Here is a 17,352-nt window from a genome sequence, read left to right as displayed (position 1 = left end):
ATCCTAAATGGTGAGGGCTGCTAGGCGCAGAAAGGAAACATTTTTCAAGGTTTTTAAAGAGAAGAAAGAAATTGTCCCGTACGTATTTTTGTGCTGCCGGAGTTGCCAGGCACAGGTCTGTCTGCTCACACTCAAGCCTTTCCTATACACGCAGAAGCCATGCATATAAAAGTGGTGCGTAGGAGCAGGAAGTATGTGATTTGGGAACAATAATACAATAATAGAATTTAATTTTCCAATATTTATAGAGAACTCTTAGGAGTGAATCTGGCACGGAATGCAGAAGAAGTAGAACAAAATAATTTACATCGATGGATATTAGGTTCATTACCAAGTTCCTCCAAGCACAGGTAGCTGTTAGTAGGTATGCTGTGGATGGTAAAATCAGTAAATTAATGATGCAGAATAAGTCTTTGTGAGCAGTCTGTTAGTCACAGAGCTGCAAGGAAACATAAATATATGACATTTGTTTCTCATTAAAGCATGTCCTCCCCATCTCAATTTCAAAGGTAAAACAAAAAGCACCATTACTGCTGTGGGGGAGGTATTTCTCTTACTTGCAAAATGTGAGCAAGAGGTAGTATACATAGTATGTTTTTTTTCCATATTTACTTACGTACACATGCAGTGTAATTGACCACAGTTCACTATTTAAGATAATGTCTCATAACCCATTATTTGAATGTATGTTGCTGTGTCCCTAAGTTGAGCATCTGCTCCCAGAGATAAGATAGTAGTGCATTTTGTACTGCAAACCTCTGGGAGTTATTTAAATCTCTCTATTTGCTAATTTATTTCTGAAGAACTTCAGCTGCAGAGCTGCAGTAACCCTTTAGGTTAGTGATCCATATCAGGGCCATTTGCAAGGGCTTCTTTAGCTACATTGTCTGTATTCAGGTGAGGATGAGGGATAATGCAGAGTCACTCTTGGCTTTAATTGGGATAGTCCAGAAGAGGGAGCTTGAAATTAAAGAGTGAAGAGACTTAAAAATACCAGAAGGAGTAAACTGTTCAAAGATGGGAACTTTGTTATCATCCTTTATCACTGGTGGGATTCACTTCACGCTGGTAACAGGTTTCTTTTGGGGTGACCATTGTTCTTGTGATGCTGTCCTTCTGTCCCACCAGAAGCAATTAGGTTAAAATATTTATTTTTTCAGTGTGGTTTCCACTGTTTCTTCTCTAGAATGTTTGAGGAAGGGACAAGGAATTAATTGCAAGGTGCCTACATGTAAATTGTGTACACTCATCTGTGACTTACAGAGCCGTCCTCCTCAGTTAGCTCAAGCACACCGACCTTATTTCGATTACTCTAGAGATGAATTTGGCCCACTTTTCTCATGTACGTGGCTGTTCATTGTGATAAGCATTTCCCCAGGTCACTTCTGGAATGCCAGTGTGTGCAGAAAATGGCTCTGACTTTGTTACAGTGCCCTTCTCCGCTTCTCATCATAATGCATTTGGAGCTTTCTCAGTGTAAAAACCTCAATGTATTACACTTGCAGCAATGCAGTATTCCTGTTGCGTATCAACTTCATAAATGCCTCTACCTTCATGTTGGAGTCCTGTACCCGCTGCCTGAGGAAGGAGCTTCCAATCACTTATCCTTCCCCTAATAAGACAGAAAGAAGCCTGTGCAGTGCGCTGTGTGTGTTTATATATGCATATATGTATTTGTACATCATAACCAACGAGAAGCTGTATGTGACCCAAGTTCCTCAGCCTTTTTTTCTTGTTTGTTTTTCTTTTGGCATTTCATTTCTTTCCCCCATTTTCAGCCTTACTTCCAAGATGAAAATCTTGAGAATACAGAAAACAAAGCAGATAGGATTAAGGTCAGTTGAGATATCATTTTACAGTGTCTTGTTTTGATTTCAACCTTTTTACTAAGAAACTTCGTTTCTAAATAATATCGTGGTGAAAAGCAGGTTCTCAGAAGCCATCACAGTAGGATGTGAGGCGGCTTCAACACTTGAAGGACCGTCTGAAATGGGAAATGACATCAGCCATTTTCCACAGGAATATCCAGTTTCATCAAACTGATTCTTTTCTGCAAGAAAACATGCTGGTACTTAATTGGTAATCGAGATCTGCTGATGGGCACCCAGACTGTTGCTGCGTGGTGCTCCCAGTGATGAGGAGCTGGGATACAGTCTCGTTGCAATTATTTATGCAGAAGTGCGCAGATCTCCCCCCGTCTGTACACACAGCGCATACTTTCCGTGCATTACGCTCGGGATCTCCTCCAGCTGGCCTCCTGACTCACGCTCCCCTGCCTCCGCCGTGTCTGCGGCTCAGCCCTGTCCCACCTCATCTCTCCCAGTCAGAGAAGCTCGCTGCCAGGCCCCAGGCTCCCGTCTGTGGAGGGGACTAACAGAGGTCCCCCGTCCCACCTGCTGCTCCAGCCAGGCCCCGTCAGGGCTGCTGGCTCTACTCTAGGGCCTCGCTCAGTCTGTCTTTGAGCTTCTGCCCTTCTTTGGGCCCCTCTCTGGTGTTTGACCACCCCTAGAGCAAAATATTTTTTCTTTATATCAGGTGGCAATTTGCCCTGTTCCCATTTGTGCCTGTTGCGTTACATCCTCCTGCTCTGCACCTCTACTGAGAGTCTGGTTCTGCCTCCTCTACACCATCCCATTAAGCAGCTGTAAGCAACACTAAGGTCTGCCCTCATCATCTTAAGAGAATAAGGGCAGTACTCCCACCCTGCCTTCATCTGTGTGCTTCAGGCCCTGGGTCATTTCAGTGGCCACTGTGGACTCACTCCAGTTGGTCAATGTCTTGTATGAGGGAACCCAAAACTGTACAGGGTACCCTATGCTGTCCTACAGTGCCTCTGGCACTGGGACGTGCTGGAAGGCATGGGTGTCCCTCAGCCTTGTAGCATGGTTGCCATGAAATGGTACTTCTGAGGAGCGGGCAGGAGCAGCGGCCTGAGCCATGGGCTGGGCTGTGTGCCTGTGCCTGTTACCCTCCAGCCACAAGTCTTGGCCTCCTCTTAGGGGATCTCTTCTCAGTGCTGTTGACCACAGCAGATGGTTTTCCAGATGAAGATCCCCACAGAAGCTCTTTCCCTTTGAACGCTGTTTTTAACATGTTGAAGATGATGTGAACCGCTGACTTGTAGACATATAAAGAGACCATAAAATAAATTGATGCTTTATTTAAAAAGCTTCATTCTGGTCATTGACTGTAATAGTTAATGAACCTATAAAAGGACTTCATAGATCATTAAGAATGAAAATACTTCACAGAAATAGAAGGCAATGGTGTTTTATTTCTTTCTGTTTCACAGACCTGTGAATTACGTGGATTTGTGACTTAATAAATGTGTTGGAATTAGACATGGACTCTTGTTTTAACCTGCCGTTCAGAATGTGCTCTCATGTCCAATTTCAAATACCTATATGGTCATTATGGTAAAATTAATGTATGGCTGAATTGTAATAATAATTAAATATTGGTCATTATAAGGAGGTAATTAAATGTTCTCAATTGCTAATAGCCTTGTTTATTTCTATAATTAACTTACTGTTCTCCTAACAGGAAAATGAGTTAATGGAGGTAGCTACGTAATGCTTTTATGAACACTTCAGTACTGACTCTCTGTCTTAGGTACATGTCTGTGACACCATGCAGTTGTGGGCTCTGGACCATTAATTTCAAACTTCTAGAAAGGAATCTTTTCTGTTACCTGTGTGTTGCAGAAAGCAACACCTGTGCACAGCTCTGCTTTTATTCTCAGCAGTCATTCAATAACAGTAATTGTTTCTCAGTGCAGTGTTGTACATCAGCAGTGACAGGCAGCATCTGCAGGAACAAACTGTGGATCAAAGGTTGATACTTAATGTGCACAATAGCATGAAGCCTCCCATTTCATTCGATGGTAAAGTACTGCAATTATTCCTTCATTACCCAGATGTTAATTGAAGCAAGTTGTCTGCTTTAAATTCTGGGCTCTTCATCCTTTCAGGAGGAGCTGTTGTTAGAACAATTGCTCGAAAGGTTTTATCTTTCCAGGAAATGAAAGAGAAGAAAATCCTAGACGTGCAAGAGAAAAGAAAAACCTCCAAAACTTCAGAAATCTTAAAATAGTACCCAGATAGGAGTTACAGCTAATGAAAGGTGGGGTTATTATCAGCCGTGTTTACTAAACTTACGAGGTTTCCAAGTTGGAAAGATTTAAAACACTGGAGTCTTCGTGCTGAAGCAGTCCCACTCCAAGAAAAAGCTGCGTGTCTTTGTTGAATTATGCCAGAGCAGCTACACGTCTTTTAAACCCATCCTGAAGAAGACAGCGCTTGCTTTGTTTTGTTACAGAGACAGCAAAGCAAGAAGAATCTCCGTGCTGCACACGTACTGAGGGCTTTCTGAGTTTGCCTGCACAGTGGAATCGCTCTGATTGAACTCTGACAAATTATAACCTGCAGGGATAACGAGGATTTTCCATTTTTCCCTTGCACATATACATGCTGTCTATTCCGTTTTTCCTTTCCTGTAATGCATTCAGCACAGCAAGGGCTGGAAAGAAATCTGATTGTGAAACTGATAAATTGTCTTACATAGTTTCCCTATTTTGGCCATTGCCATGGTCTGGTTCTGAAAGTGCTTGGAATCCTCGTTCTCTCGCTTTGTTTTAACAAGCTTGCTCTTGGTTGCCCATTGCCTGTACTTTATTACCTGCACTGCACTTTTTTTTTGCCTATCTCATATTCCACACTGACTCCAAGCAGCCTCAGTGCAAAAGGAGATGAGATGATTTATTTTTATCATTCACTTTTTCTCACGAGAAAGAGAAGCTCTCGGGCCTGCCCTCTCTGCTAGCTTCCTCTTAGCACAGTCATTTACGTCTTGGCAAGCGGGGTATATAAAATGCTACTGAATTAAATCAGCAAAGTGTTTCATCACATTTATTTTGCAATCAGCGTGATAGATTCCTTACTGGTATAAACAGCTGCAGTCTCCTTGATTCAAGTGGAGTTTTCCTTCTCTGCATGAAGCAGGAATTGGCTCAGCCTGTGCAGGTGTCACCAAGTCACACAAATGACAGAGCAGAGGATCAGACCTTAAGGTTGCAGCCCTGACCGCAGTTGTTTGCAGTTCTCCCTTATGCTCGTGGAAGACACTTCATGTGTTAAAACTTGCTACAGCTCTTTGATATCTTTGACCTTTCTGAAAAGGTTTCATACATTTTTATATTCCCTAAGAAGACAGATGGTATTTTTTGATTGCATAGATAGAGATTTCATGTCTAAACACATCTCTTGGTTTCACTTTGTTGGACTGGTTATCTGTTCTGTATGTTCTATGCTGTTCAGATGCTTTTCTTGTAATTTTTTTTTTATTTTGAATGACACTATCAAAAAGTTACAAAGAAGTAGACATGCAGAAATCTCTCTGAAATACATCAGTCATATCACGCTAGCGTCTCCCTTTGGGTCCAGATGTGAATATTCATGTACATGCAATCCCACCTACAGCTACAGTTCCAAGCCAGAAATTGTCCTTGATACCTTCTGGATGGCTCCAAGTGCCACAATTAACCAGATGCAGATCCTCTGGAAGCAGACAGGGAAGCTGTGAAAAAATTACAGAGCCTACCAGAAGTGCTGGCTCTCAAGAGGGTGAGAAGGAGCCCTCCGAATGCTGATGCTGAGCCCAGGAGGCACTGATGCATCTCCTGTGTTTGCAGTCTCATGAAACAGCTGCTGAAATCTCAGAGCTGGAGCCCTGTTTTCTTCTTCCATTACCTGCACAAGTCATCTGGAAACATGGCACACGGTAACATTTCCATTTGAACAAAATAAGGAAATCCCTGCGAGCAATTCTCGTTTAGAGCACAATAATAAAAACCCTGGCAAAAAATCAAACCCTTTCCATCAGTTCAGCATACAGCATTGCTAGCACAGTTGGTGTCAACAGTTTAGGGCTGGTGTGGAGGCAGGAGACAGAGGCTGCTGTGTTCTTGGTGGTGCAGCTCAGACAGAGAAGATGAAATCATGGTAGTTCAACATTGGGTGAAAACTTAACTAGTGACTTTCTGGCTTTCTCTTTATGCTGTAATTTAGGAACGAGCATGTGTGTGTCTGTGTTTAATTGTTCAACAATACCTTCCAACTACCTACTTGTGCAGAACTGCAGGAGAATGTAGCTGTGGTCTTTGCTTTGGGGGGTGGCTGCAGCACTGTGTTTGTAAGGGCCTTTCTTTGCCTGTAATGGCCAGTGAGTGATTCTGAATGGCTTCAAAACGTAAGCAGGCACAAGATGCAGGAAAAAAGCAACCGCCCATATTTTGGCCTTGCCTAGATTACTTGTGCCTCTACTGAGTGCACTTCTTAGCTCCTTCTGTATTTAAAGCTTCACTGGTTTTCTCAGTGTAGTTCAGACCTAGGACACATGGCTGAAACTGAATATGGAACATAGGCTGACTACAGGACAGAAGATATGTCTGCTTACTGCAATTCACATTTTGGCTTGAGTCAGGAACAAACTTTTCAAATTTTCAAAGCATTTTGGCATGTTGATCCTTGTGACATGTTTATTTCAGCAACTGTGAATAAAGGCAATAAGAAAATTCTCAAAATGGATTTTACACTTAGTTTGAATTAAATGAAAAGCCAGATTTCATGCAGGGGCTGTGAGTGTTTGCTACGTCTGATGACAATAATTTCCAGAGGGCTGATTTTCTTTGGTGCTATTCTAAATGTCCCAGTTTTTGGCTGCCAGACTTGTAGGCTGGGAAACTTTGAGGCTGCCTCCTGATCCGTATCATCTGAGATCTGAGTCTGTTTAATGAATGTCAAACTGGGCATCCGAAAGCAGAAACACCCTGACTCATTAATCACCGTGAGAGATCTTGGCCTAACCATATAAGTTAAGAACAATAGTTCCCAAGTAGAAAGAAACGGGGCTGTGTTTCCAGTGACAGTCATGATCTCGGTGGTCCCCTATATTTCTTTAACAAAGGAATGCCCTTCGTTTTGCTTTAGAAGTACCAATCAGCATCACCATGACTTTGGATAACTTGTGCATTTGTGTGATTGAGTGTGTTCTAGGCTAATGTTTGATGACATGTCCTTCAGAGGTCTCTTCAGATATCTAAGACTGCATCTCGTGAATCCTTTGCTGAATGATGTTGTATTTGTGATGCCAGAGGCAGCAAGATATTCATGTATAACTGCTGTTGCTGCCAGCAGACTTTGGGCTCATTATACCTCCAACTGAAAGGTTTAGTTTGTGGGCTTTTATTAAGGATTTTTTTGGAAAAAAAAAGCAAAGTGTTGTAGAAATGACACGTGGGACATTTTGAAGAAGGGTGCAGTGCTATACATAATTTATTGGGCACTATTTGTACGGTCAATTGTTAAGTTATAAATAAAATGCAGCCTTAAAGCAAAGATGAAAGGCTGAAATTGTGGGTAGTTACTTCCTCTGCGTTTCTATTCCAAAAAAGAGTTTCCAAGTTTGCTCAGTCACATTTTGGTTTGGTTATTGATATTCACAGTGACGTGTCTATTTTTGGATGCATCACGTTGAAGGCTTCGTTCCCTGCCCTGCAGAGTGCCTTTTCCTCCTGTAAATGTTGCAGAACTCTTCTTAAAGCTCAGTGAGGTGACCAGGCACAGGAGAGGGGGGATCGTGGGGAGGCAGATGAGGCTCTGTGGTACCAAATTTCCAGGTCCCAGAGCTACTGAAGAACAGCTTGACTTGCCTGATTGACACAGGGACCCCCAGTGACTGTTTCAGTTCAGCATCGTGGTGCTTTCCCCCGCCACATCTGAACCTCAGCTACTCAGCTGAGTGTGGGCACAGGAGCTGCACAGCCGGCTGCACACTCATGCTTTTCTGCTAACAGAGAAGTCTTAAATTTTAGATTTTAGAATTGGATTCTTGGATTTTAGAATACAGGCCACTTACTTTTCAGAATAATTTAATATGGGTCTTTGCATCGGTACTCAAAATGGGGTGCAAAGTTGGTGTCCATAGAATCTCTGAGCTGACTTGTTACCTGTGATGGACCTATTTCCTGAATGTGAGTAGGAATAGCACAGAGTGGGCCTGATGAAACAGCAGAGGCAAAATGTATTGTCTTAGCGTAGGTTTCAGCATCCTTTGCAGGTACCCCAGAGCAGCAGGAGGTGCTCCATCTCAGCCCTGGGAGCAAAACCATTCTGGCTGCTTAAGAGGAAAGACATGACCAATTTGAACTTAGGAGTGAAACATTTCCTAGAGCTGAGCCTGAATAAATTCTGGAACAGTTGAACAGGAAATAAGCTAATAATGGGATTTTACAATATGCATTTCCCATATAAGGCATTGAAATACAACGTGGGTTTGTTGCTGATCTTCTGGCTGTTTTGATGAAAATGTTACGTTTCTTTACTGCTTGCACTCCTTTATGTTTGTGAGGAATGTGCTCCGTTCCGGTCTGAAGCATGTCATCTCCTTCTGGTGGTCCGTGAACGGACTGGTCCCACACCAGACCAGCAGAGACCAGCTCACAGTTCCTCCTGGCTGCCTTTTGTTTGCACTGGGGAGCTGTTTCCCTTAGCCCGTGCTCCTGATGCGTAGGAAGGGGAAGAGAGGTGGGGAGCACCCTTCTCAGAACTGTTCATGCATCTGAAAATAACAAGTTCCCCAAAATGCCGGTGTGGGGAAAGGAAGCCCAGGCTCCAGGGAGCCTGCTGTATCCCTCAGTAAACAAAGGACTGGATTTGGGCAAGTTGCCCGAAGTGTTGGTGCAGGGTGCATTCTCGCCCTCACTGCTCTGCCTGGCCTTTTAAGGATATGTGACAGTATGCTTAAGAACACAGTAAGGTGTGTAATTCAGCAATGATTAATGAGCATTAGGCTCTTCTGTAGCTTCAGTGTTTTTGTAGCATCGGTCAGATTCCCTTCTCACTGGTAACTCACCAAATTGTAGCTAAGATTGTCAGAGTTTGGACTCCCATCTTCTGCACTGTAAGTGTAATCCCTAGCCAGTTGTTATGCTACATTAATTTAGAGCCATCTACCTTTCCAAACATACTCTGCATTGTGGAACAGGTTTTGCTTGTACGTGTTAGGCCAGATGTTCACAAGAGCAGAGCTCCCGTTTAGGCATCTAGCAATTACTGCTGGGACACATACTGATTGCAGCTGGAAATCTGAAATCTGTCTGCTTAGACAATAAAATATTCAAGCCGCCTTGTTTGTGCAGTGCTATAAGAAGTGGCCTATGTGCATTTTATTCAGGAGTTCTTTCAAAATAGCATACACTGAATCACAGTCTCAGTTTTAAAGCACAGCTTGTGCCAAACTAGTTGTTCTGATTTCTTGCCAAGCAGGGGCTCGCTTTCCACTCACATCTAACATTTTCCTTTTTCTGCAATATCTGTTAATGAAGTCTCAATGAAACAGTGAATGTAGGTCTACTGGCCACGTAAGAAATAAGCCTGATTCATTAACGAACGTTTCTTTCCTTTTCCAGTGACATATTTGATGCCATGTTTCCTGTTACACACATTGCAGGAGAAACGGTCATACAGCAAGGTAATCCTTCCTCCCTTTTTCATCCTTGCGTGTTTGCTAAGACTGTAGAATGCACATCTCATCATCTGAGAGTTCACCCTGTTTGCTTAATGGGAAGAATGACCACATTCCATAAGTTTGTAGGTGTTTTGGCTATGTGATAAATCCACTGATGTAGGCACAGTCTTCTGCTGGAGATCTGTAGAGCTCTCCAACTCTAAACCTCAGTGGCAGATCTGTATGGTTTCAAAATGCTACGGTTAAACATAGATAAGGAGTATTTAAAATGAAGATGTTCGTTCCTTAACTTCAGATAGTCAGGAAGTGAAGCACAGCTCAGAATGCATAAGGGTGGCACATTCTAGCTGAGAGTAATTAGAGATGGAAAATATTTTCATGGTTGTTGGGAATATTCAACGCCTCATTGTGCTGTATCGTAGTTATCACACTTGGCAACTTACCTGCATGCCTGCAGCGTGTTGTGGAGGACTTCAGTGCCCTCGGGATATAAAGCCTCTTGCATGTTTACATTCAATGAAGTGTTGAATCAATCAAAAGAGATAAATTAATGCAACTGAAAGATACTAGGAAGAAATGGTAGTGACACTTTGATTTATGAAGGAAAACAGGCACAGCTCTTTCAGAAAATGAATCTCCCTGTAAGTAATCTGCTGTACAAACCTGTACAAATATGTACAGAATTAAACATGGAGACAGGAAATTATTGAATAATTTAGCAGGCCTTCAGGAAACAGTCATCTTTTATATTTTGCTTCCAGGTGATGAAGGAGACAACTTCTATGTGATTGATCAAGGCGAGGTGGATGTGAGTACCTGCTTATAGTCTGATACCTATTTTGAGTTTACCTAATACAATTTTATGCTCTGGCACACAGTTTGATCCAGCAGTGTTCTGTGGTTCTGTCTCCTTTGTTCTTGGAATAGATTTCACAGGATTGGTCTCACTGCTTTGCTTTTGTTGTGTTAAGTCATTTGTGCATAATTTCATAATTGGCATGTTTTACATCCTAGCTTATTTGTCCATTCCAAGCAGGAAAATATGGTATCAAAAACAAGCAAATGACATTATCTTCAGAACCGTAACCACACCTGGAGGTGTGCAGTCTTTGGCAGAGCAGGCCACCATGCTGGAATGCACCCGAGGGTTCAGATCAGCCAAAAGGAAAATATTTTCTTTAATCAGTTAGCTGATGTGGTTTTTTCTTTCCTTCCAAATTGAGATGCAGCCTCAGGCAGTTAGTTTCATCTTAGAAGCCTTAATTTGTGTTTAAAATTAGATCCAAATACGTGAACAATACAGCGTATTAATAAAGCAAAGATTATTATAAGTGTAAAGTGATCTGTGAGACCACAAGATGTTTACAGGAATATGTGGTGGGTTAATCAGCAAGACTTGGAAATGATGCTTTCTTCTGAAACCGCCCTCCAAACTGTAATCTGTTCACCTCTTATCATTTCTGTGCTGTGTGAGGCTGACTCTTTTTCAGTTCTCCTGCAACATTCTCGTCTGTCTGAATTCCTACACACCTTGCATACCAGTGCTGTTGGGTAGGACTGCTCGTTAGCAGTGCTCCTCAGATGCCCAGATGAATTTTGTTCAAAGGGTTTAAGGAGGAAAGTGATTTGTTTTAAAGCCAGGCAGGAGCATACAGTTATTTTAGTGAAAGTTGTTTTTTTAGAAGTGTGTTTGTGGCAGGAGACCATCTAATTGGTATGGCTGGGAATTGAGAAACCTCACATGCTGCCTCTGCCTCTGGAAGCTGCTGCTCAGGAAATCCGTCTGACTCACTGTTCCTATCAGGCATACCTCTGAGTAGCAAACACTGCCACATCCACAGTGACAGAAAATAAAAGAGCAGTATTTATAGAACAGTGCTAAAATTTAGCTTTAAAATAATCGTTTCAGGCCCTGTACCTAGCTGAAGTACTTCCTTGGCTTTGAATCAGGTGCACAAATGTACATAAATGCACATACTGAAGGTACAGATTAATCCTCTTTAGAACAGTCAGTCCTGACTGAAAACCCTTAAGAAAAGGTTCTTCAGTGTTTGGCCTGGGGATAGGGGGCATATGAATGGCATCAGGAAATGATCTCAAAACTTTTGCAAGGTGGCAAATGTTGAGAAGGGCTTGCTTACGGCACCCGGGGCTGTATTCTCTGTCAGGTGAGATGGAAACCTTAGTTTCCTTCCCAGGTATAACCTGACATAATTCAGAAACACCTTCTAGAAGGTAAAAAATAGCCAAGCACAATCTAACACAATATATTACTTGTCTATCAGAGGTTCTGCTTGTTTTTTTGCGGATAAAGTTGAAATTCTTTAATAAATACTCTTGACCACAAGTGGCCCAAGAAGAGACATGTATCCACATCATTTTCATGACTGCTGGACTTCATTAACGTTTCAGGCAGAACAATACTGTATATCCCAGAGCATTTCAACATCCTTTGAGGCTTCTGAGATGGCATTTAGGGTAAAATTTGAAAAAACAGCCAGAGTAACTGAGTGGTCTCAGTGCCACTGCAGTGCAAATCCGTGTAGGCTCTTAAGCTGTATAGATGGTTTTGAAAATGTTGTCCAAGACTGCTGGTTTGCTCATGTTCTGTAATGTGCTCCTGTGTAAGGTGGCAGATCCCAGAGCCATGGGTGTGCACTGTCATGCTGTAGATGTAGTGCTTCCCAGAACAAGTTCTTCCACTTTCAGGGCAGCAGTGCTAAAATCCTTTTCGTCCAAAGAAAATCCAGACCGCTAGTAACTGAGCTGCAGTTCATTTAAGCCTTGCCAGATACTCTTTTGGCATGCTTCCACCCTTCTCCAAGAAAAAAAGCTACTTGGAGAGTAGATAATTGACCCCGGGACTTAAAGCCTGGAGCCATTATCTGCCTAGTTCAGCCAGTGTTGGCATGTGCATCAAGGCTTTTCACCCCTGGCCAGGCTCTGCTTTCTCTGTTTCCGTGATCAGGTATAATGGGACTTGTGGATTCAAAGAGCGGTTTGCTCTGAGTACACTGTGACTGATAAGCAACAGGTACACATGCAAAAATATAGGTAAGGGAAATGGCAATTACCATCATAAAATTTCTGTCTAGACTGGAAGAAAGTTAGGGCAAAGCTGGAAATCTTTCAACTGAGAGAAGATAACCAAACAAAGTACCAACACAATTGGAATAACAAAAGCAGTGAGTGGTGATCTGAGTTGGGAGAATACCCCAAACATTCCAAAGTAATTCACTGCTAGTCTGGGGAGAGGCACCCAAAAGAGTAAGAGGATTCTCATATTGTTTAGAAATAATCTGAGTCAAATAAGAACTACAATTTATTAATGCACTTTTAAATATAATAACACTTTATCCTCAACTCTTGGCCTTCCTTAGAGTATAAATCAGCCCTGTTATCATGCCCACAGAATGAAGTGTCTGTACATTTCCTTCTTGTTATTGCTGTGGACAGCCATATAAGATGCAGCCCCCCCTCAGTTGGCAAGCAATGTGCCCTGCTCACAGTGAGCTGTGGAATAAGGGAGAAGAGTGCAAATTGTCATACAGAAGTGTTTTTTAATCTCACTTCCTAATGGCAGTGAGGGAAATTTACAGCTATGTAGCAGTGGTTTTCAAGGTAGTAAAAGCAGACATCACAGGTGTGTGGGTAGCACCTCTACCTGCCTTTAAAGAAATCAAAATGTTCTTCAAAGAATGTGAAAGCCATAGGAGCTAAAGAAGGAAGGTTCTTGTTGCTGGCAGTTATTCTCAGGTCATTTCTTTACAGCAGCTTGCCATCTGCCTCGTATGCTTGCTCAGCTAAATGGTGTGTAAGCCATCACCTCTCTGCTTTGCAGTACGTCCCAAAACACCACTAATGGGGTACGTGTGGGAGAACCCGCTTTCCTTCTCTCCTGCAGCAGGTGTATGAACCAGGATGGGAAAGGTCGTGGACCAAGGCAGGCACGGGGTGTGAGAGGACGTGATGGAGTTGTCAGTCACAGCCTTCCTTCATCGCCCTTCAGGGCTGAGGGGAACTATAAACTCATGACCTGGTGCTGCATCCGCACACGGTTTGTACCGGGTAGTTAAAGGCGTGAGGCTGGAAGTCTCAGAGGTCAGCTGTCTACCAGAAGGGTTCTGCTCAAGGAAATGGGAACGTATGCCAAAATCTGGCAGAGCTTAAATTATAGTTTCCATTAAAGATCTGGAGAGCACCTGCTAAAGTATGTGTCCAGCAAAAATCTCTAATCCATATTTCTAAATATAAAAAGGCTTCCTGTTTATTATTTTAATCTTACAACCTCACCTTTTTTTTTTTTTTTTTTTTCCTTTAAAAAGCACCATCAACTGCTCTTTTAGAATATATGTTGTTATTTTGGAGCCAACAGCTTCCCATTCTATTTAATGTCACAGCAACTTTCCGCAGACATTCTCAGGTTTTCTTCTTGTAAAACAGCAGCCACTGAAATACGGTTTGGTGAAAATTGAGGTGAAAACTTGTCGGTGTTTTTCTTAAATAGCTTCTTTACTATATTAAGCTATATTTGGAGCTATAAAATAAGATTATCTTTTTATTGTAGGTCAAATCTTCTTGAAACCCTTATTTGTATATCCAAATTGTCTACTTCGTATATACAGAGATGAAAATTACACAGTGCTTTATGTGAGAATAGTGCTGGATTTTAAAACTAGTTATATTTTATAATCCATAGGCTGCTTTTTGTTTGAATTCTGCCATCTTTATGGCTCTTCCTGTTCAGTGCCTTTCTAATTTCAGGAGGGTATTTTTTTTGAGACTTTAAACAGAGCTTTTTAAAGTTTGGAGTTTTCCCCCTGGTTTTTGAGGATTCTGAGAGCAGTCTCCAAGTTTGTGTGTTTATATTAAAGAAAAGCACATTCACAGTACAAATAAAGCACGGGCTTTATTTGGGAAAACTACCCACATATAAATATCCCTCATGGCTAAGACTTGGTTATTTTTCCAAGAAGAAATAAGCCTCATCTTCATTTTTGGATAACAAATATTAAGGCTTGACAAGACACAAAGCACAAATTATTACAAACAGATTCAAGGGAGGAGATTTAAGATCTGAAAGTTGCAATGCCTGGAACAAATTAGATTGTCCAAATAGATCACAAAGTGGCAGTAAAAAAAAAATAAAGCTAAAAAGTTTGCTTGAAATCAGCAATGCATGAGTGGGAACTCAGTATAGTCACTCTATGGAGCTCAGAGATCCTTGTTCCTCTCCTGCATTTGGAGTAACGTGGCTGTTACTGCTAGTGCTAAGGTCATACTGTGCTCCTCTGCATGAAGATGAATGGGGCCAAGATGCATTCCGATGATGGTGAGCATCGTGTGACTCACTGCATGTTCTCTCACAGCACATATGTATGTTGTGGCCTATGAGGAACAGAGCTGCTGATGTTCACAGGAGGTTTTTCCCACTTGCCTCCTAAAAAATCCCCGAAGTGAATGAAGTTGCATGATTTTCCAGCCCACAAGAATTGTACTGCTGGTACTAAACGGTGGGAAACAGTAGAGATCTTAAAGACCCCTGATGTGTGGGAAGGAGGTGGTCCTGTGGCTTTATCCCCTTCAGGTTTGGGCATCTGCAGTCACACATTCCTGTTCAGCTGCATGAAAGAAGGCGGCTCCAATTGTTACAGAGCAGGCTGAGTAACAATTAGGACTAATTCCCTTGTATCCTTGCTTCTTTGGTTAGAGTTCACAACTGCCTAGAAACACTCGAGCCAAAACCGCAGTATTTTTTAGGATAAAGAAGATCATCTGAGCTGCTGCCATGTAATATTGGCTTTCATAAGGTGTTCTGAGCCTAAAATAGCTTTACTTCCTACACCTTACAAACGGAGCTCCTTTCCTTTTTACTTCTTATCTTCTTTTAAACTGATTTAAAAGGGAATCATGGAGCCTCTGCTGAAGGGCAGAATGGCATTGTAATGTTCCGTCAGTGCACTTCAGCATCGTCGTGAGGACAAAAGTTGATGGATGACTTAGGCCTTTCCAGAGAATGAAGTGCAGTGGTTTTCCTCTTAGAAAACAATAGTTATTCTCAAGCTGTTTTGTCCTTTTGGAGACTGATATTGGAAATGACGTTTTTATTGAGGTAGTGAAGGCTGAGCCCGAAGACTGTCAGATCAGTGATGTGGTTTCTCTTCAGAGTACTTTAAACCTGACACCCTTGGGGTGGAGGGATGACTGTTTGCATAAACAGTTTACAGGCTGGATGTCAAACATGTTTTGGGGAGTCTTGTCAAGTAAGACAGTAAAATTAAAGGAGTCTTAGAGCAGATTTGTAGTAGCCTCTGTTTACAACAACTGTGCAACAGTGAATGTCTGTCCATGGCTTGCTCTGTCTCGAGGTTTACCATCTTAATTCTCCTCTGGGCGACAGTCATGCAATGCGCTCTGCTTTAAAAAGAAATGTCAACCATACTGCTTAAAAAATACGTGTTGCTATGAGTTTATTTTCTGCTTATAATTCAAACCCTGTTTTTTATTCCTCAAAGAAGTTGTCACTGCATTTAACCAATCATTTTACCAAACTACCTCTCATGCAACAACAAAATCTGTGCTCTCTGACAAGAGAGCATATAGAAACACACGTATCTTGTGTGTGCTAGAAACGAGTCAAGAATGCTGACATTCACAGTGGAGTACACACTTTATTTGAGCCTATTGGACTTCCCTTATTGACCCTGAAATTTTTAATGAGGACATGAATTCGCTGTAGCAAACCCAGGTCCACCTGGTGAGCCACCTCACAATAAGAGCATGTCCCTACATTCAGACATGTGGTCAAGTTTGCCATGGGTGGATTGAGAAGAATCAAAAGTAAGTTCTGTGAGATCTTCTTTCTGCAGTGAGTGTGAAGGTTTGAGAGGAAACGCTGTTGATATTCTCCTGTGTGCCACTTCTTTGGTGGTGAGGAAAAGAAGCGCAAGCACCTTTTGTAGCTCGACTTCGTTCTTGGCAGCCTGCTCCCACCTGCCTGTTCTGGATTATTTTTACCTTTATATCAACCCCTTGATCCTCAGATGCTCCAGGAGCACAAAGAGCCGCAGCATTGCCCAGAGTTCAGCAGCGATGCTAATGGTGTTCCTTTTCAGCTGGCTGCCAAGAGGTCTCTTGATGAGCTGAACTGCTCCATGGCCTCATTTAGCTCCTACCCAACCAGGTTTTCACTGACCTCAGGAGGAGCTGGATCAGATCTTAATTGGGTATCGGGAAGATAAATTGGGATTGATTCCAGCTGTAGTCCATAATATGCCTTTTCATCATAAAATGAAAGTTGAAGTAAAATTAATGCTGACAATTCATTGAATTCTGACCCCAGTTCATTTATTTTGGTCACTACCTTTTCTCATGCCTAGCTTGAGTATGGCTCTAATTCATATATTTTTAACAGCTGCTCATCTGTTACTCAGTAATTGATAATATGCTGTGGTCTTTGCTTTCCCATAATTTCCTGCTGAAGACAAGAATACCTGCATCTTTTCTTCACAGTATTTTTCTTCACAAAGTTTCCATAGAGATTGAATTCATTTTGGTTGATTTCTGTTGTCACTGGTCTGTAACAGATTGGGACATACTCTGCAATGGATAACTGCACACAGCCTTTTCTACCCTCTGAAATGACTGAAATGACATTAGCAGGATGAAGAGGGCTTAATGTGGAGGTTTATAGCAGCAAGGCTACAAGCAAGCAGCAGAATACACAACCCATAATAGCCTTAGAATGCACAGTTATGTCTCATGGGCTGTATCATCAATGGCAAATTGAGCCTGGTGTAAAGCACCTTCGTAAGTCCTCTTTTCTGC

General features: G+C 42.1%; 1 protein-coding gene across 2 annotated transcripts in view; it reads left to right on the top strand.

Annotated features, from left to right (window-relative positions):
* Positions 1–17,352, top strand: part of PRKAR1B (protein kinase cAMP-dependent type I regulatory subunit beta) — an 88,555-nt gene that overhangs the window by 39,850 nt on the left and 31,353 nt on the right. For both annotated transcript variants that reach the window (XM_004945114.5, XM_414754.8), the window contains exons 5-6: positions 9,467–9,528; positions 10,287–10,333. In XM_004945114.5, the coding sequence (XP_004945171.1) occupies positions 9,467–9,528; positions 10,287–10,333 (109 nt within the window). The remainder of the gene's footprint in view (positions 1–9,466; positions 9,529–10,286; positions 10,334–17,352) is intronic.

The sequence above is a fragment of the Gallus gallus genome, chromosome 14, assembly GCF_016699485.2.
Source record: "Gallus gallus isolate bGalGal1 chromosome 14, bGalGal1.mat.broiler.GRCg7b, whole genome shotgun sequence".
NCBI classification, from domain to species: domain Eukaryota; kingdom Metazoa; phylum Chordata; class Aves; order Galliformes; family Phasianidae; genus Gallus; species Gallus gallus.
This window is presented reverse-complemented; position numbering and strand designations above follow the sequence as displayed.